The sequence below is a fragment of the Microchirus variegatus genome (assembly GCF_963457635.1).
Source record: "Microchirus variegatus genome assembly, chromosome: 7".
NCBI lineage: Eukaryota > Metazoa > Chordata > Actinopteri > Pleuronectiformes > Soleidae > Microchirus > Microchirus variegatus.
The window spans coordinates 9,915,037-9,937,227 of record NC_139808.1 but is presented as its reverse complement, the minus strand read 5'-3'; the positions used below and the strand labels follow the sequence as shown (position 1 = coordinate 9,937,227).

Below are 22,191 nucleotides of genomic sequence, written 5' to 3'. Positions count from 1 at the left end.
CACCTCCGTTTTGTTTTTAAATGAAAACAATGTAATTCACCTGGTGCACTTCCGGATTATAACCATCGCTGAAATGAAAGTGCCAAGTGAGTATTTGATGGGTAGAACTGTGCCATGTATTTGGCTTGGATGCCGTTGACTGCAGCCAGCAGTCAGGTGTGGATTAACATTGAGCTGTTGGACTGGATTTAATCACACTTTGGTTGAAAAACATAGAGGTGGTGCTGCTGGTACAGGGTTTGGGAGAAGCACTGTAGATGTCTATAGATGAGAGAATAGATTGAATGTGATTCACAGCTGCTGATATGTCAAACGGAGCAATTGAGAGCTGAAAATGGATCTTGTTCTATTTTCCTGTGGGGGCAAAATGGACTTAGCTGTGCACAATAGAGGTGTAGCAACTGTGTATGAAAAAAACACACACACAATTCTATGCACTATCAGTCTCCAGGATGAGGTCCTACTATAGGATAAAACCTTAAACCCACAAGCAGAACTCCAACAGTGCAGCTCTTAGAAATCTGCAATTGCCAATAAATGTAGTGCAGCCCCATTAAATGTTGATATTAATAAGGTGCCCAAGGCCAGTATGGACATAAAAATGTGTAATTGTGTGCATGTGTTTGTGTGTGTGAGAAAGACACTTGGGAGGTAGGGTATAAATAGAACTAACTGGCTGAGTGCTGCAAACTCTGGATAATTAATAATTGGGGGGCTTGTGTGGTGCTGAGGTGAGGGAGGTGGAGACAAAGGTGTCGGGTTATGAGTGTGTTTGGGCTGAAGTATTAATCACAGTCATTCACATGGTCACCTCACAGCTAATGGAGGCCGCATTGTTGTGCGGCAGACGTGATGAGCTTCCGACTGTTTTTCTGTAATAGCTTAATATGGTTATATAGACTCGTTTGTGTTGCAGTCAGAGGGCATGTTGAATAAATGTCATGCGAGTACACTGTAGGCTAATTCCCATGGTTTAGCTGTGAATACTCCCCATTAGTCAAAATGTCTCCAACCTATTGTTTATGTCTGAATAAAAAATGTGTAATTATGGAGCTCTATAATTAACAGCACACTTGAAGGTGATGTCGTGCATGTATGAATAAGCTTAAAACTTATTTTATTGCACAAAATGTTCCTGCTTGTAAGATAATTTTATGTATCCAATCCCCCTTTGACATCCATTTACTGCAACAAAATGTATGATTTCGACCTTCAAATAATGTCTCCAATATCATTTTGACAGTACGTCGACTTAGAACAGGGTGAACGGCAACCACAGTAAAACTACATCGCCTGCGTTGGCAAGACGGAAATTCGGGTTTCACGCAATGTAACACACAATACTGTTTCTCGACTGTGGTGGGACCCAGAGAGCAAATCTTTCATTATTGCTTTTAGCTTGTAAAAATGTCCATCCAGCCAATCTCAGCTGACATAGGGCGACTGGCGAGGTCACACCCCGGACAGTTCGCCAGCCAATTTAGTGTCCAATTTGTTTTATCTTATTTTCCGAAGAAATGTACGACACAAACGTATCACTGTATACCACCCAATCAACTCTACTTTCAAAAGTTTCAACCACTCATAAACAAAAGATATTTCATGATAAATGTGTTAAAAGGTGTTTGCTGCCATGACGACTTGTGTGAAGTTGCTCATTTTGCCCAATTGCTGCTTCTTTGCATGCATCCTAATACGTTTGCGGTGCGATTGTTATGCACAATAGAAACCTTCTTATCCTCGTCTCTTACGTTAAGTACATTTGACACAAGAAAAATGGATCAAAGTCAAAGCAGCTTCTCTACTCATTTAGGAAGATTATTTTGTCGGGGGGGGGAACTGATGACAATTTGAAATGAATTCCTTTGCTAGTTATATGATTTCATCAGACCTCAAGGCGCCAAAGAAAGGCAGAAAATCTGACAACAAACACAACTTTGGCAATGAAAAAAATTCAGTATGTGTGTCTTGGAGGTCTCCATCATTAACACTGTAGTGTAATGATTATAATTAAAAAACGATGATCATTGGGGCTGTTTTTGCTTTGTTTTTTTTTTGGGGGGGGGGGAATAATATTAACTTAGTTGAATTGAAATTGAAAGTACAAAGAGTCCGCTCACAAACTGCCAATTTGAACAAACTGGAAGCAAACAGACCATGACCATGCATCATGTTGATTGAAATGAAACTTGACAGATAAATTGAACTTGGAGGTTATCTAACAGCCCCATCTTAAGTGGGGTTGTGAGCGTCAGTACATCAGTACATCATTGCCCTAAATTAAGTTGTGCTCCGCCATCTATTGAACACATCAGAGGTGGGGGGGGGGAGCGGTTGTGCGACAGTGCGACAGTCTGACTCACGTTTTGTGTGTGCTGCAGTTGTAGAATTTCACCTCCGTGCTGGCAACCATTTGACCTGTCTCCTTTGAGTTTAGACGAAGTTCTACGCCAGCCCAGTCTGAGAGTGAGAGCGGGGAGGGAGTTTAATGAGTGAAAAGAGGTGAGAAAGGAGTATAGAATGAAATAAGGTGAGAGAGACAACAAAGGGACGAGTGAATGAAGAAAAGAAAAAGGAGGTCAAAATGAGAAAAATGTTAATAATCTTATCTCCCTCCACCTGGTGTCTGCGTCTCTGTAAGGGCATATTGCTGTTGTCTTCAGGCAGAAACTTCAATTGAAGGATTACTGTGAATTCTCTGAGGGAAATTCTAAAGCTTGTTGGTGCAAACTTTTTGGATAAACTAAAAAACTGCAGGTTGGTCAATGTCAAAAAGTCAACTTGCTGAGCTCACCTTGTCCCTCTTGTATCTGAGGGACCTCCTTGCCAGCCGGGGACAGACACATCACTCTGTTCCCTTTGACGTGACCCTCCACTTGGGCCTGCTGGCCAAATGAACAGGTGATTCCAGCAGAAAGGTCTGGAACGTTATTCACCTCCAGCAGAAGCTTAAAAGAAAGGAGAGGATTTGATGTGTCAAACTTTAGTTTGACCTGTGTCACAGTTTCGTTGTGATTCCAGATGACTGAGCTGAAGCTACAGCTACTGGTTAGGTTACCACACAGTCTGGTAACAAGGAGGACTCAATCCAAAGTGCCCTCTAACACATTATCTCTTTTATTTAATCACACAAAAGCTTAATACACTTAAACTTCACAGTACTTGAAGTATGGGCCCACTTCAAGTACTGTGAGTAACTACACCTAACTCACAGTACTTAAAAGTGGGCCTACTCTCATTTTTAAAAGTGCATGATGTAATTATCTAAAGCAACTGGCCATAAAATCCTCCTAATTTGTCACAGACTCAGTAATAATGTTCATATAACATACTGAACTCACCAACAACAACAATAAAAATATTTGCATTAAAAAAAATCTTTTGCAGGATGCAAATCATGTTTATGTTTTGAAATCATGTTTCGGCATGCGGCGCCACCTACCGCCATCTACCAATCGTTGCAGTCAATAGAGTCTCAGCTGCTGAGCAACCACGGGTTGCCAGTTAATCAGAAAACGAAACCTAAAAGGTATTATGAATTTGAATGTAGTAACCCTTTTTGGCGACATTCTTACATATGCCACCTTTAATCATACTATTTTAAGTACCAGCACTTCTCACAAGATGCTGGTACTCTGTTTAAGTTATCTGTCCAATTCAGGATTATGGTCCAGAATAATCACCTCTCCGGGTGATATCATGCAGATGATCTGCTGTGGAAGATAGCATAATAACAGTACACCAAATAACATGGACTTTAGATCATTGTTGGCAACGATAAAGATAATCTGATCATACAAGTTGGCAAAATGGTCCAGTCCAAAGTCCAGTTTCTAGTTATTTAATTATAGACTTAATAAATAGATCTTATGGTATCTTTTATTTGCTGAAGATTTGAATAATTTAGTGTTTAATGATTCAGTAATAAGCAACTCACTAATAACTTCAGCAACCTAATGTGCTCGGCCAAGAAATATACTCACACTGCAAATAAGCTTTCTGTTAGAATACACTACCTTATTTTTACACTTGTATATTTGTATGGATTAAACAAAATCAGAAACAGAATAAGAACAAATTAGCACCAGCGTTGGTGGTGGGCAGGATCTGCAACATTTTGAACAAGGAAAGGAGTTTCACTCGTTTCAGTCTTTGTGCAGGTGATTATATCCTGGATTAAAACGTCATATTTAACATTTAACTAAATTGAAGTGTTTTTCTCAAAATGTCAAACTGTTCTCTGGTAATAATGCTGCTTTGCTCCTGTACCTTGCAACTTTACCTCCCAGCTACTTAAGAAAACCTCTTGAAATAAGCTTTTAGGATATTTAATCAACCTTTTGTTGGATGCGGGTGCAGACAGACAAAGCAGCTAATTGCTGCAAAAATAATTCTGACCTAGTTTTTTTATTCAACCCCTCCTTCACATTTGTCTTCCTTTAAACCAAAATAAATTCCCCTCACCTCTCAAAAACACCCATTTACGGCACACTTACTGTATATGCGGCTCTACTCGTGGAGACTGCTCATAAACACATTATGTTTGAAGTGACAGCGGGGGAATGATGAGCACACACTCACCGGCACACTATGTGCTGATACTGCAATGCTGTCTGGGTGAGCGATAACTTTCACACAGCGGTCGATTTCGGTGGCGAAACGGAAGCTCTCCTCTGCCCTCTGACACCTGTCCCTGCGTGAGCACCTGTCAAACAGAACAGACACATTATTACAAATAACGGTAATCTTATATGGCCAGATTTTACTCTCACTATCTTTAGGTATAGAGAAATATAGGCCACTTAATGTAAGGTTTATGCCCTAAATTAACAGCATTGGCAATTATCAAAATCCTTCTTTATGTTGCTGTAATGGTTAATACACCTATATGTAGAAGCTCTTTAACCAAAATTATATTTTCAACACTAAAATCAAATTGTTAGTGTTATCCATTAATTTTCTAATTTACTGTTTTACAAAAAAGCCTGAATGAATAGTACAAACAAATTATTATTTCTTGGTTAAGATGTCAAATTATAATAATATTTTATCGTTTTTATGACAGGTGGACTAATACATTTGTTTAGCGAAATTATGTGAAGTGGGTAATTCTTCTTCTTCCAATAATGTTATCTGTAAACAGATGCACACATGTACTGTATGTGTGTGTGTGTGCAGATGCATGTAACGCTAATGAAAAAAAAAGGAAAAGTATGCGAATCCAACACTTCCTGTTTACACCATTTTCGCTCCGATTTTTATGGCTCCCACGGGATGAAGTTGGCTGAATTTGTTGATCCCACGATTGTTGCTTTGGCTCTTACAAGAGGACCAGCTCGGAGCTTTTAAATGAATTGGGGTCTTTAATATTTGGCGAAGACGTTGATGTTCCCCTCAGGAGTAAAAATAGCTGCAGAACTAATGGCAGGAAGCCAAGCAGGACCCCAGTTGTTGGCATGCTAACGCTAAACCAAGATGGAATAATGAATATTATATGCGTTAAACATTATTGCTTGCATTAAGGATGGGAATTTGCCGGTTAACTCATGCGTAACGTGGTGACACAGTAATTCCACGATAACTGGTTAATGGCAAGACACAAATATATTAATACACAATAATATCTGCCTCAGTAAATAATACTAAATGCCTCTAAGAAGATTGAGTGCAGAAATTTGATTGATATTTAGTTTTCTGGTTCATTTTCAAAAGACTAAATAAGAAAAAATACAAAAACAAAAGAGCATCTAAATCCTCATAGTTAAACCAAAGCCAAAGCTTTTTACCCTCTCTCACCTTACAAAACCATGTGACAACAACAAACGACAACAAATTAACTATGCTAGGTTGTGTTACTAGGTATGCTAGGTACTAGTGCTGAGCACTTTAATGGCGCTAACAGCGTCAACGTTAACGCATGACACGTTTCCACGACGACTGACCGGAAAAAGATACGCATGTTTACATGACTCCCGGTTGTTAAAATGATTCTCTAAAGTAACGCAGTTTTTCGTGCTGCGGCACCATAGTCCAGGCACCGCTTACCTGTTAGCTCCGTTAGCTCCTTTAGCACTAAAGGAGTAGACCACTCCTAGACCACTCCGCTGATTGAACAGACCGTTTAATCAGCGAAAAGAGCTGCGATACAAATAACCAGCGTACCTGTGTACTGTGTATGTGTGCTCCTGTTCTTAAAGTTTAGCCTTACTTTAGAGACTCAAAAAAGGGAAATGGTTGATAAATGATATTTAACATGAATATAAACTAGAATTTATCGCTGTTAAGACTCTTCTTCACTCCTTTTTCACCACTGACCACAGTCAACATTCTCTTCACCCAGTTAACTTCCATACACTTTATCTCTTTATTCCTGTGTTAAACGCCACTGCAAGAAATCATGATGTTGTGACTCTAGTAAATCAAATACGCAGATGAAACCTATTCAGAGCACTGTGTATTACTGTAAATGAATGTAATCATGTCTCTTTTACTAGTAATTATGGTATGATGTTGTATCAATATTATGTCTTCCCTTTATTTGCATACATTGTCATACTTTCTTGCACATGTCAGACGTGTGATCTCTCTTTCCTTTTTTTTTTTTGTTACTGTACCTTTCAGCAGAGTAAATTATACTGAGTGCAACAGTAGAATACATTTCAGCTCTCAGATCCCAACAGGCAATTAAAAGTAAGCAGTGAAAGGGTCGGCAGCTCAGAATGACCTTTAAAATAATAATCTTGTATGAGAGAAGTGAGAAGCAAAACTACATTTAAAGTTATGCGACTATGTGTCCAATTTTAGAATCAGGGGCTGTTGATGGGTAATAAGTTTTAATGTAACTGTATTTATAGAGACTTTTTTGAATGAGGCAGAATAGGAGCTCTCTGCACAGCGATAACAGACAGACCGCTCGTACATGCTGCCTTTAAAAGAAAGAGTCCCTCAGCAGCAGAGTTGAATTGCAAGTGTAAACACACAATATTCTGCCTGTTCACCATCATGTCGTTCTTTTTTTTTTTTTTTTTTTAAATGTGTAATGCACACACACGCACACAAAGGTGAGACGGTACTTTATATGCTCTCAGATGCTGCTGAGGGGTGGCACCTCCTGAGAGAGCTGAAAGCGCATTGAGGCCTCCGCTGTAATTACAACACAATATAAAGGCGGAATGGAAAGGCATTGACAGCTGTTGCTGGCTCGGCTCCTTGAGGTGGACTCGAGCCGCAGGAGTATAGACAGTCACCTCCTGACCACTCATCAGCCGAAGTGCCTCAGAAAAAAAAGGGGAAGGGGGGTGTTGTCTTTCATCTCAGCCTGTCTTTCATTGCCTTTTATTTTGCCTCTTTTATTCACTGTGTTTTGTCTGATGGAGCCATTTGTTCCCATTTCCTTTGGGCTTTTTTTTCTTTCTTTTTTTACATGAACAGCAAACGCCGCCGCCCCCTCCCTCCCAACGGTCTCTGTCTGATACACCATGCTAGGGGTGGGAAAGTAAAAATCCTGAAAGCGATGTGCATGGCACGCCGTGAGATGATTGAGTGTCTAACAAAATCTGGATTTAATAGACATAAAAATAAAGTGGCCTCATTTTGCAGAGTGAGAGCTCATGATTCACTTAGGTTAACTTGGGGGAACAGCAGCAGCCTATCTGTTTACTGATAAGTGTGCGGCATTAATTTAAATAAGCAGTGTAATGGGACTTGCAGACACAGTCAGCACTCAGGGAAGAAAAGGGGGTGAAAATAACTTTTTAATGAGGTAATTTAGATTAAAACAAAACTTACATTTTGTTTCTTTCCTTCTTAATTCAATGCCAATGTGATTGTACAATGAGAGCACCAATTTAAATCACTCTTAAGTAACACTATCAAGATATTGCTGCCTGAAATGCAGACATCACATGATTAAATGAGAAAGAAAAAGAATCCCCCCATCAAAGGTCAGCTTCAAACATGGCGGCTGGTTTAGAAACCCAGTTTTTTTAATCTCCTGAATTCCCTTTGCTCTATATGGAGGTATTATGCGAGCTAACCCAGGGGTCATATAATTAAGATGGCAAAGATAAGCTGGCTCTGTCAGGTCCAAAATGTTCCCCGGGTATATGCTGAGGTCCAGTTTGTACACCTGCTGTGTCTGCCAGACTAATCCCTCTTGTCCTTCATTAATGCCTATCGCTCATTCACCCGAGAGAGTCAATAAAATCTGGTGGGCATGCAGTCTGTGCTGTCCTAAATAATGCTATTTAAGAGGGATCATTGTCCAACTTCCGCTTTTCCCACCAGCTGTTGATAACATGGACAAACTCCAGGGAGTCTGTTATATCCAACTGCACAAATCATATGACCACATGGACTTAGGAGTTATTGATAGCTTCTTTTTTTGTGCGCTCTTGTTTGAAAAAAAAAAAAACATTGCTGTGGTTGTGGTTCCAATCCCTGGGCTGTGACACTGTGTATTTCAGCGTGGGAGAAGATAGAGGGAGCAGACTCACATGTTAAACAGGACACACCAGCCGCAGTGAGGGTCACCAGAGCTCAGGCACTCGGCGCATGTAGCGAACTGCTCGCAGGCCTCCACTGGAACCTGAGCCACCTAAAGCAGAGGAATGACAGGGAGGGTCAAAATGTGAGGTTGAAGAAAGATACAAAGATATATTATCAGAGAGTGAATTCAAGTTGAAGTTCACATCACACTCGTGATGGGAAACTTAAAGAGACGGTGAAGCCCACTCTGGTCATATTTGTCCTCATATTTCATATACTATGAGCTTTATTTTGAAATTATTCTGCACATTTTTTGCAACCACTGGTGTTCCCCCCCTTATGGCCATGGGTTTCAGCCTCCACTACACACTGCAGACCTTAAGTTTACGATGCTTCATGTGTTTTACAGGTAATATGTAGACTTTGGCATTTCACAAATCGAGTGAGATATCAAAAATAGTTGCACAGTGTTGAGTTGAAGTTGTTGTCAGACATTTTGTCATTTCATTAACTTCCTGTCTGCGGCTGCTGTTAGCATATGTCATCCTATGTCACATTATGAACACGTTTGGTGAGGGGTGACATTCATATACCGATAGTCTAACTCAGGCATGTCAAACTCCTTTTAGTTCAGCGTTATGAACATTAAGAACAACCTAAAATTTCTTAAGAAAAATAAGTGCAATTTCAACAATATTATGCCCAAATTTACCATTTACAGGTATCTGTAACTGAAAAGTATCACTGAAAAAAAATTCACATTCAGATTAGATTTTTTCACAAAATCATCCTGGGGGCCAGATTGGACTCACTGGTGTGCCGGTTCTGGCCCATGGGCCTTTCATTTTAACACCCCTGCTCTAACCTCATGAGCAGAAAGGACCGCCTCTTTGTGGAGTCCTGGCTTCTGATTGGATAAAGTGTTATCCAATCAGGAATAGAGACCCATGGACAGTGGCCAAAAACTCCAGATCAGTGATTTCCAAAGTATGGACTGTGGTCCCCTAGTGGACCATGGCAGTACTGCAGGTGGACCGTGGTGTTTTTAATTTACAGTTTTGTAATTCAGTATTGCTGTATTTCCTGTATGATATATTTTAAGAAATACTTATAAGGAATAAATGGCATTTAAATTGTGCGTTTTGTTTCATCTGACCTAGTATAACAGGTGTCACCATATTTGTTGATCCACCAAATATCGTCTCTTCACTTTGTCATGAAGCTAAACCTTTCAAAATAAGATATGTAGCCCATGGAGCAAACTGTATATTAATCTGCACTGGATTTGTCCGTCACCATGATCACATGAGAACAATAATGTACATGGGAACTATTGATCCTAGTCCTAGTGCATGGGCCCCGGTACTCTTTAAGTTTGGGAATGGCTGCTCAAGATCAGTGATGGCTGTCAGAATACAGAGTGTTTTTTTAAACATGCATTTTAAGTATCTCACAGCAGCTTTAAGGGACTATCCTGACACGACTAAGCTGTTCAGCAGATGCTTCATCAGGCTCACAAAGAGAATCATTCAAAAACAACTAGACAAACCTTTTTGTTTGGCCTTCTGTGCTGTGTACACTGCTCTTAATGTAAATGTCACTGTTTTTGAATAAAGTTTCTAACATTTTTGTGTGACAAAAGTTAAATGTTGCAGCCACAAAAAAGGAAATAAGACTGCCGAGGGCCCCGCAACCAAAACATTCTGATGAAATAACAAGCCCCTCTGATGAGGAAGGACCAGAGGACATTTCATCATGTTGACTATTTTGAAATAATATGGAAGTCTCATCACAGTACACACAAACACACACAGTGAAATATCCCTGAGGAAAACAGACCATTTCTTTCTAGTTCTTGGTCTTGACACAAATATGTAACGTAACATGCAGCATTGTGGCTCTACCCACATGAAGGGGAAAAAAAATATACACCGCAGCTGTTTTGAAAGCTTTTTTGGCACCAGAACCTTTATTTAACTTTTCTTTATATTTGTGGACTCTTGCAATTGTAATGACTTTGTGTTTATCGTACTATTTATTTGTTTTCCCATACACATTACATACAAGCAAAAAAGACTGTCAGACAACCACAATCTTTGCTATTTGCTGCCACAACGTCTGGCAAAGCACAAGCTGTTCCATTAGCTGCCTGAGATTTGCTGCTGTCACACAGCGAGCACGTTCCACTACTTACAAAACCACTACACCACACATACAAGCTTGGCTATTTTATACTTTGTTATTCGTCTGGGTTTGGCTGTATGGTGCAAGCAATTTCCCGATGTAAACAATCACAAATGAAGAGTGGATTATGGATTAGAGTGTCTCCGGTGCTCTTGATAGCATAACTGGGTGCTCTCTCTCAGGTCTGTGTTGGCAAAATGGATTATTTGCTGCTTTACACAAAATAAGTTTCTCTTTTTTTTTTTTTCTTCAGCAGTTCAGAGCCCCTTTCGTGCATTCCATTAGCGAAATGAATTTATAGTGCGGCTGACGCCTAAGGCTTAAAAGTCCATATCTGACGCAGTTGGAATAATCCATGAATTGTTGTGGACTGGGGCTCATCTAAACAAACAAACTTGGTTTGTGGCCATTAGGCAGCGTGACCTTTCCGCGGTGAGAGCTATGGATCGTCTCCTTTCTGTTGCCCCACTGAAAGTCAAATGCTGCTGCACATCAGAGTTGGTTTAGTGGCATTGACTTGAGCAAGGAACACATTACGCTGAATTCAAACAAGATATTCCTGAGTTTTATGTCCACAGGGCGCTTAATATATGATAGTACCTCTTGAGCTGAAACAATTAATCGATTAATCGGTTGATGTTTCATGACTAAAACAAGATTCCTGATTGTTGTAACTTCTTAAAGGTGCATTGTGCAATAAATCTAAAGCAACTGGCCATAAAATCCTCCTAATATGTCACAGAGACTCAGGAATAATGTTCATATAACAAACTGAACTCACCAACAACAACAGAACAGCCAAAATATTTGCATTTAAAAAAATCTTTTGCAGACCAAATCATCTTCATGTTTTGAAATCATGTTTTGGAATGTGGCGCCACCTACCGCCATCTACCAATCATTGCAGTCAGTAGAGTCTCAGCTGCAGAGCAACCACGGGTTGCCAGTTAGGTCAGAAAACGAAACCTAAAAGACCTCAGTGTTTTGTGTTTGAATTTCAATGTAGTAACCGTTTTTCGCCACATTCTTTTGAATATTTTCTTCGTTTCTTTGCTCCACATAACAAAGAAATCATTCAAACTGACTCATTTTGGTTTGTGGACAAAACAAGACATTCGAGAAAATCGTAATTTCTAGATTTGACCAACACTGATCAACGTTTTCTGACATTTTATGGACCAAACAATTCATCGAGAAACTATTCAAAAGATTAATAGAGTACGAAAAATAATCGTTAATTGCAGCTCTGTGTAGCTCAGCATGTGGATGAGCTCACCAGTCTCCCATGCATCCTGCACCATATGATGATACTGTTCTTTTGTCTTGATGATTTTCTTTTTCCTCATTACTGCATACCAGCTGTTAAGATACAGAGACAGTTGCTATTCATGCACTACAGGTCATTTTGTAATAAATACAATTCAGCATCTAAAACGACGTTCAGAAGTATTTGCTGTTTGTTCGGAAGAAAATCTGACAATGCAATATAGTCCCTCATTCAACATTTATGCCGCTTAGGTCAATGTAGGTTAAAATGTCGCCACTCAACCGAATGAGGTCAAGTGGGGGGTTGGCTGTGCAGATGTGGCAGTAACAATAAACGGTCATGCAAGGCTGAAGAGAGTTAAAAATGATTTAATCATTAGCTCTTTGGTCCATAAAATGTCAGGAAATGCCACAAAAAAACTAAACGAAATGACAATCTTAAATGTCTCATTGTGTCCACAGGCCAAAAGAAATCGCTTAACTGTCACAAAGGAGCAAATACATTACACTAAACATTTTAGAAGTTGTTAATGAATCAAATAATTGTCCCTAAATAGCAGGTGTTGTCGTTGAGACGGATTAAACAGCACAGCTTCAAACCGCATACGTGTGTCTTCTTTCTACGGTTGCTGGACAACAGAGTTGAGCCTCCGTACTCAGTTTGTGCTCAATGATCTGTAAATACCTCATAAATCATTCATGAGCAGATGCTGCATTTTTCTCATCAAGCTTTTGTTTGCACTGACTTCTCTCAGATAATTTCTTCAGGAGAAACTGATCATTAGAACAAGCAAAGGAAAAACCCAGAAGGAAAGTCTCTATTCCAAATCTCGCTCTTACTGATTGCAAAAATGTCCCTGCTCTGTTATATCATGGCTTAGATGGACGATGATGATGATGATGCTGATGATGATGATGACGATCATGTCCACTTTCACAGCTTTGGACAAATCTTTATATTTCACATCTGGGCTGTCCACTTTGCTCTGACTAATGCTTGACCTTGCCATTACACCACCTCTCTCTATCACTTCAACACTTTCATCCGGGATTTACTGGAACTTAACGAATGCTGTCAGATGAGCACACACGCTTTAAAACCTCTGCACTGCTGTCGTCCTGCATCGTCAGCCGAGCTCTGGAAAAATCACAGCCATCACATTGTATCGCTCAGTGGCTGGATTTATTTATTAGTCGTATCCAGGATTTTAAATTTAGGGCACATGACGACAAGTAATTTAATCACCTGTTTGTTATTCATGTTTTGCTTTTGGACCTAATTTCAGTCAATTGGGTGTGAATGAACTTTTGAAGTATGCTATTAGAGATATCCCCGTATTTGTTATTGTGTCCTATATGTCAGACCAAAGGTGTTTAGTTGGGTTGAGATCTGTCACTGCTCTATAGCATATGGTGTAGACCATTTTGTTTTATGTTCATTAAACGCATTGATCCCTCTCATTCCCTTTAGGGCTTTGTCGCCCATCTGCACAGTTACATTTATCAGTTCATAAACAGTGACTCCAGCTGGAGGCTGACGACGACACGTCTTTGTCATGTCACATTTCTGTGTTCTTTTTCCTCAAAGCCTGCTAAGCACACATGCTGCACAGCCGGCTCTGCTCTCCTCGAAATTACATTCGTGCAATATTAAACTGTTTCTCCAAATACGGCTGGGTTTCTGATGCCCGGTTTTCCTTCAGCGTGGACTGTGCAGCAGCTGAAATTATGTACCGAGTAGAGCTGCAACTAACGATTATTTTTGTAACCGAGCAATCTGTTATTTTCTCGATTCATCTTTTGGTCCATGAAATGTCAGAAAGTTTAAAAAAAATGTCTTGTTTTGTCCACAAACCAAAATGATTCAGTTTTAATGACTTCATTGTTATGTGGAGCAAAGAAAATATTCACATTTAAGAAGCCAAAACACTCAGAAATCTTGTTTCAAACCGATTAATCGATTGTCAAAATAGTTGACGATTAATTTAGTAATCGATGATTAATCCACTTACCTTTTGAGGTACACACCGAGAAAAAAACAAAGGAAAAATTATTTATTTGCATTTTTTATTTTTTTTTATTTTATTTATTTAAGAATATAATATATCGACAATCAATATATATTTTTTTTTTTTTTCAACAGATACAGGCCTCTACCAAATGGTTGAGACGTCTGTTCATAATAAACCTGGTCTGCATAATTAACCCTAACCCCCACATTAAGTGTTAGTGAGTTCAGCTTGATGCATTTTTCAATGATATATAGTGTGGTCTACCAAATGGTTGAGTAGTACCTTAAAGCAGGGGTCTCAAACTGGCGGCCCGGGGGCCACATGCGGCCCCCCCAATCGATTACATGCGACCCCCCCACTTAATATCATGTTATATTGAAAACATGACCTCACCGTCTTTTAAACACAGTGTGTAGCTGAGGCACAGCTGCCAGTGAGGTAATAGAATATAATATATGTTTGCTAGCAATGTTTTTTATAACAGTAATAATAAGACATTTGGTCATAATTATCCCATTATTAAATGTATCATGTACAACATTCAATTACATATATAAATACACTTGTTAGAGAACTCTTTGTTCTCTAGGTCGGCCCCCTCTTGACCACAATAGATGCGCATCGGCCCCCAGGTCATTTCAGTTTGAGACCCCTGTCATAAAGGGTTAATTGTTTCAACTCTAGTATTGAGTATTCACAACTTGATTAAACTCAACAACAAATTAGCTCAACACATGCTGTATGTACTGTATAACTTATATATATATATATCAGACAAAAAAGGTTGGAAACCAACGCTGTACATTAAAGTCATATACAGGTGAGGGAGTGAGGCTAGACAGACAGGGGCCAGAGAGAAACAAAGAAGTGCATGGGTGGGATTTCAAGCAATTATTTAAAATTTTTCAGAGTGCCACTTTGACAGATTGCCCTGGTAAAACCCTGGAGCAGATCCCCCCCCCCCTCCCCTCCTTCCCTCTCTGACATTTAAAGCCTTAGCCATAATTTTACAGACAGCTGAGTGACATTCAGTGAGGTTGTGTGTTTAGATGCCAAGCATTACTATTGTTGGAAATAATCAAAATAAAGGCACACAGAACAAGAATGAAATCGATGAAATGACTTTGCAGACACACACACACACACACACACACAAACAGACAAATGTACATATCCCTACAGCAACATGCTGATTCCTCTGTTTCTCTCCTTACTCTTCATCATCATGCTAACCCTGCGTGTTTCACTCGGCAGGAGACACAGAGGCTCATTGTTATTCCATAAGGGTCGGCTGATCCCAGCCAAATCTGTCTGTGCCTCGCTCCTCATTCCACATCATTCCTGAATTGTTTGGCTCCCGAAGAATCTGTAAATCTCTCGTCTTTGGGATCTACTGTAAATGTGAGAGTGACTCTCTGTCCCCGGGGGACTCCTCAGTCTGGATTAAAAGCCGAGCAAAAATGGAGAAGGAGACAGAAAGAGAAGGGCTTTACTCTGACGGCTACACAGCCCGTGCTGTTCTAATATTGAGAGAAAATGCCCGGCCAAACTAGGTTTGCTTTGTGCTGTTTATCGCATTGAGTGTGTGTGTGTGGGTGTCACTGGAGGTAAAGTGAAGAGCTGGTTTTCCTCCTGAAGGAAGCACGTGTCTCTCCTTAAACGACCAGAGCTCATCAATAAGTGATGCCTTGTCTCTTCCAGTCTATCACACAGAAGGAATGGAGTGGCCTTGAGTTGTTTTAAAAGACAGAATCTAACACAGCACCGACTCTACTCTCCCAGTTACTTCCTAAAGTGACATCATCTGTTCTCTTAAACTTTGTTGTTTTTTTTTTATAGATTTTTCAGACTGTTTCTCAGGCTCCTACAAAAGAGTTTGGTGCCACTCTGAAATAAACGATGCCAAGGCATTTTGTCACAGTGGTTTTTGCCTCGCTGCCCTGTGACTGTAGCTCAGTGCATTCCAGAGGACTGAAGACAACTGAGAGCACAGAATAGGTTGTTCTTTTGGTAATAGTTTGGCCTAACTGAAACATAATCACATTTCACAGTGCACACAGCCACGGCAAAAATAATCTCTTGATGAGTGTTGCAAGTGATTACCACTGTTTCCTTCTTATCTCCAGGGGATGCGGGAATATCATCCAACAACAACAACTACTGCTAACCTCTGTGATGCTAGGCCAACTGAGGAGCAGATGGGTAGGGAGGCAGCCACAATTTTCTATTGAGTTTGTGTTGCGTATGCACTGTAAGTCGATTCGCATGGATAAGTAATTAGAACAGTGGTCCATCCCCTTACACACAGCCTGCATATTTAACAAACCCTTCTGTGGATGCACGCGTGTGAATAATAGAGTTCTGCCACACAGTTGAGAGGATAAGTCGCAATCATCTGGTAGCATGTTTTTGATTTTGACTCTGTTTTATTGCTAATCCCCAGAATTAACACAATAATGGTAATATTAAAGGAGATATATTATGCAAAATCAACTTTTTAATCATTTAAATACTTAGATTTGGGTCTCTGGAGGCCCTATGAGTAGGCAAAGATGACTCAGTCATGTTTTAACGGTCCTCCTCAGTCTAAGTACAGGAGATAAAACATGCAATGTTGACTTCCGCACTCACTGTTACGTCACAATGACACATTCCTGAAATTGGTGTCTCTCGTAACTCTGTTTGTCCCTGAAAAACGCGAGAGTGCAGGCGACGGCAATAGTATCCGGGAGAGCGGAAGTCTACAGAGTTCTACACAAACTTCCAGCCTCAGAGGATTCGCATGTCCAGTGGATACATTTTATATATGACGGCAATGTGCCAGCTCGTGTCGGCAAATGATCACTTTTCCAAATGCTAAAACTGCTGTTAGCTGCTGGAGCCTCAGTGATGCTGACGTAGTTTCCTGTGTCTCATTTGCATTTAAAGAGACAGGCACTCAAAACCGAGCGTTCTGAACAGGGCTGTTTTGGCAGAGTGATTGAACTGCTGTGGTGCTTCATCCTTAAGGTGTTTTGACCAAAGCATGTCACAGACATGTTCATTAGGACACCAGGGAACTAGGTTAATGTGTAGAAATAGGGTATATGTCTACTTTAACATTAATGTTATCTGTGCAGATTAAAGCTAAACATTTAATTGCCATTTAAATGCCATATCCTGACTTCCTCAGTGGAAATGTAAATATTTCCAAGCATGTCTAATGAATTTACCACCAACCTGAAGGCATAAATACTCCTATACGGCTCCTTCTCTTGTCAAGTAATGCTTTTGACTACATATAGCATGCCACATGTACAGTATCTCAGGAAGCACGTGTCAGCATGGCAAACACTTGTTCTCACAGGAGCTCGAACCAGTGGAGTTCGATCTGAAAGGCGGTTTCACCACATCGCCACGCACTGTTTCTCAGCAGCAGCGAAACAAGGGGCGTTTCCTCACCTGATAGTCAGACATGACATAGAGAGATTTCCTGTCCAGGGAGAAGGCCATGTCTCTGAGGATGGCGCTGCTATCCTTCATCACAGTCACTGTCTCGTACAGCACTCCTCCCTCCAGAGGGTCGTCCACCCTGATCTTTAGAGACACAGAAAACAGAGAGGAAGACAGTGAGCGCCGTGCTGCAGGATACTGTCAGTGAACAGTTACTCTACATTTGTAAAGTGAGCTGTCTTTACTGCATGTCAGCATATTCTTACTTTTGCTTTTAAGTGAATGCTCAATATAACTCTAAATTGTACTAGACATATAACAAACGTCGTTGTTTTCAGATAGACTACGACCAATTTGATTTTTATCTTTAATGACATGCTTTGCATTCCTGATTGTCCTGGTTCATGCTTTCAGTCAGAAGCAAATTCCATGAGAAGTCTCACTGCAAATCACCTGAGAAGCCATTTGCATTTTCTGCTGACAAATTGTCTTATCTGATAATGAGTTAACTCTCTCGTTTGTTAATCAATTAGAACATTAAAACATCCTTGTTTGAATATGAGCCAGAAGTACGTCACTGAAACCACACAGATTCCTGCTAGAAACATAACTCCACAAATATGAGTAAAGCAGGTAAGGAAAACGTACTCATCGTTAAATTATGAGGTACAATAATTGATAAGATCCAGTCCATAATATATCTTTGGCCAACCTATCGCAATAATCTCTGGCTGAATTTAGGGGCTGTGTCTTTTGGAGAATACTCCCGGTGAAGTCGTCTACCCTTCCTAGACCATAGAGGTTGACGGTCTGCTCTATGGGTGAGTTCCACATCACATTACCACCAAGACATGGGGGAAAATCACTAATGGCGTGTAACTATTTGTAGGCCTTTTTAATCATGTTAGCTATTGTGTTAAGTCAAAGCCTGGATCCTTCATTCTTCTGTAATAAAAGCAAAAAAAAGACAGCTGAGTTGTTGTGCTGTGACTCAAAGGAAGGAACCGTTTCCTGTAGGTTCCAAATACTGTTTTTGATACATAAGTATGCTTTGATGGTGAAGGTCTGTGTAAATGACCCGCGTGTTGAGTCGGCAGTGACGTGGATGCTTTAAGTATTTCATGGAGTCCTCTAAAGCGTCTTCATAAATGCCACCAAGAAACTGTATCTTCTTCGTAAAGGTGACGCTGATACAGATTGATGCGCTGCCTTGTCGACTTAACCTAAATCCACCCCTGACGCACTTCAGTTTTGAAACATGTTCGGTGAGCTCAGCCTTAATTTGACTTTGGAATGACTTTCAAGCAGCAGTCTCATGGGGCTCATTAAATGTGAGCATGGAGAACAGATGCCCCACTGGTGGAGGGTTTTTCAATTCTCTTCTCCCACCTCTGCCTACAAACAAGATGAGGTTTTGCAGCTCTGTCTTTGCTGTAAGTGGCTTACTGAGTTTAGAGTCGTCGAAAACACAGCCATGCGAATACCACAGATGCTTTTGAAGAGTAAGCCGAAAATCTTTTTATTATTTCCAATATCAACTACCCGCTTGTAGCACTCCCTCTATGATGAAAGTGTTTCAACTTTCTGTGACTAACCACAGAGACAAACCTTTATATTGCTTTGCCATTGCCTTACGCCTTTTAAACAACAAAAACTAAGCAGTGCTCCTTTATTTACATTCATGAACTCCATCTTTCCTCCATGGTGCAGTAATGATGTCAATTGCATGAAACAATAACTTCTTAGCAATGCAAACTCAGGTTGAAGCTCTATTTAAATTCTGAAGTACGATGAGTCCCAGTGTGCGTCCTTACGTGTGGAGATACAAAACCTCGCCGCCATCATTTCTTCACACAGTGGCAGAGGCACAGCAGTCTCTCGATTGGGACAGTTGTTCAATACGGGCTGATTATATGATTGGATCCCAAGGGCACCAGAACTTCATCAATCACTCACACCTCCACCTTCCAGGCAGCTGTGATTTCCCAATCATCAGCTTTGCAAACCAGGAATGAAGGAGGGTTGGGGGGAATCTGTGTATGTAAATACTGTGGTGTTTCAAGGAAGGTTGTGAATCATCGTCTTCGACTTATAAAAACACCAAAGAAATGAGTACAGCAATGACATGTAGTGTATCAGCTGATTCCAGATCATAAAGGGACACCTCGTCTCTCACCAGACAGTCATTACCTTGACACCATGCGCAATCCGATTATTATAATTATTTCATAGACTCATTTATCTCCGAGTTGCGCTCCTTTTTCTCACGCTCATTGCCTGTTTGCTCCCGCTTGGCCCATCCTCTTACTCTTTTTTCCTCCTCATACTTAAACTGTTGCTTTATAGTCCCATGTAGTAATTTATATCACAGTACATATTATTCGTTCCCACACTCCTGATTTCATAAATAGTACAAACAGAAACCACAATGTGTTGAATCCCATCCATCCATACTCTACTGCTTTATCCTCCACATGAGGGTTGTGTGTGTGTGTGTGTGTGGGGGGGGGGGGCGCTACATAAAAAAAAAATCCCCAAAGTGATCGTCTTCTTCGGACTTTTGGCATTTGTGGTTCCCTTTGTGAGATTGGGCATGATGAGGCTGACCTGAGGCCAGGCGGATGTGGGATGATCTCAAACAATGACCCATCGAGAGCAATCTGTACTATTTGATTTCAGCCAGATTGAAAAGTGTTTTGTATCATGTAAAAGAGAAGCTGACCGGGCAAAATCCCCCAGGGAGAACAACAGGTCCTCAATCTCTCCTTAACTCCCACAGCTCCATAATGAGAGTAACGTGGGTTTAATTGGTTTTATAATGAGGCTGTTTGTAATACACGCGCGCGCACACACACACACACACACACACACACACACACACACACACACACACACACACACACACACACACACACACACACACACACACACACACACACACACACACACACACACACACACACATGAACACTTAAAGAATGGCTCATAAAAACTTGTTATTTTATTAGGGACATCTTGCCAAAACTAAAGCAATCTAATAAAACAGTCCTGGAGTAAATCTTCCCCATGTCCTATCGATTCAACGATATGATCATTTTAGAGGCTACATTTTTGTGGTGTTGTTAAACTATCGAGAGATCTTCCTTTTGTTTTGTCCACCCCATTCAAATCAATGACTTGTTTGTTGAACACAAAGTGAACATTATGACCTTGGTGCGGGGAGGATTAAATTCAGGTCTGTTATGCTGCTGAACATCCACCAAGCATACAACAGTCCATGGAGTTGAATTGAAGGCAATTTTAATATTTTTTTTCTACTACACTTTCTTCGGGAAAGGGTTTTTCTGAAGCAAATGGTTCCAGGTAGAACCTCAGGCCTTGAAGATAGATACTTTTGGAACCCTTATTTCTAAGAGTGTACAGTACATGGAGAAAAGTATTTGGAATCCTGACCATTACACTAACAGGGACTTTAATGGCATATTCAAATACATAATTATGCGGCGATAACAACTTCTTCAAGTGTTTCCATAGGAATCTGTCCTCATTCATTCTGTAGAGCATTTGAGGTCAGACACTGATGTTGGACGAGAAGGCCCTGACTTGCAATCTCTGTTCCAGTTCATCCCAAAGGTGCTTGATGGGGTTGAGGTCAGTTCTCAATTCCACACCACACTTGTCAAACCATGTCTTTATAGTTCTTGCTTTGTGCACTGAGGCACAATCGTGTTGGAATCGAAAAGGTTGCCACAAAACTGCCGCATAGTTGGAAGCATGGCATTGCTCAAAATAACCCTAACCCTAACTGAATTCAATACTTAACAGGTGTGGCTAAATATCTTGTCCTTTAAGTTAGGGCATGATTTTAATCTCTTCATCCTGTACTATATCTTACCTAAGTAAACCTTTTAAATTTCAAGTTATAAACCCTGTATGACCCATGTCATGTAATAGACAAAGGAAGTGATTTGTCGTTATGTGACCTCAGTTGGCCTCATGTTTAATTCTCTCCCCTCTGTGTAATCACAACTGACTGGCATATGTACTAAACCCATGTATAATATTTAAGCCATTAACAGCAATATCCGCCTTGCTGCTATAAGATTTCAATACAGAACCTGCACTGGATATAAACAAATCAGCTTAACATGGCTTCCACAAACAACAACTGCAACCTGAATCCATGAGCTCTTAACAGCCTCCCTTCCTTGTGGCTGGGTTTTCATCTTAAATGCTCGGCTGCACTCTCATCCTGTGAGAGCCAAAGAAAACAGAAACCCCCAGACTTCTAAGATGTCACTTGGCTTAAGCAGGGTTAGCTCTAAAGCTGCCAGACCTTTGGATGAGCTACGCACTCACTGAAATGGTTCTTCCATGAGTGTTTACATATGGGATTGAATATGAGTTTCATTCTCGGCTGATGATTTTTAGTCATGCCGAGAGGAAGTTTACATTTAAATTCCAGAACCTCTGGGGTTTTTTTCCGCTGCAGATTGGGGAACCTTGTAAGCAGATGATTACTATGTTTATGCAGACATGACTGTCCAATCTTAAAAGATGTGTGTCCATATGAGGCCAGCCAGTCTGGGCTCTCCCAAAGTCGACCACCAAACTTTAACATATGGATGATGATGACCCAGCGGGGATGGTGCACTCTGCTCAACCAACCATTCCCAATCTGCCACTGTAATAGGTTTCATCTGTCCCCCAAGACTGGTCTGTCCAACTCGAGCTGGACACAAGGAGGATGGGTAATTTCTTTTACAATTGTTCTCCTGCATGCAAACATTTGATTTAAGGCACCCACTGA

At 40.5% G+C, this 22,191-nt stretch overlaps 1 protein-coding gene across 1 annotated transcript in view; it reads right to left on the bottom strand.

Moving 5' to 3' along the window:
• Positions 1–22,191, bottom strand: part of LOC310929489 (plexin-A2-like) — a gene marked incomplete at both ends in the record, with an annotated part of 64,224 nt that overhangs the window by 31,102 nt on the left and 10,931 nt on the right. Inside the window, 5 exons of the mRNA XM_083892261.1 lie at positions 2,364–2,460; positions 2,795–2,948; positions 4,582–4,705; positions 8,496–8,596; positions 17,391–17,525. Of these exons, the coding sequence (XP_083748387.1) occupies positions 2,364–2,460; positions 2,795–2,948; positions 4,582–4,705; positions 8,496–8,596; positions 17,391–17,525 (611 nt within the window). The remainder of the gene's footprint in view (positions 1–2,363; positions 2,461–2,794; positions 2,949–4,581; positions 4,706–8,495; positions 8,597–17,390; positions 17,526–22,191) is intronic.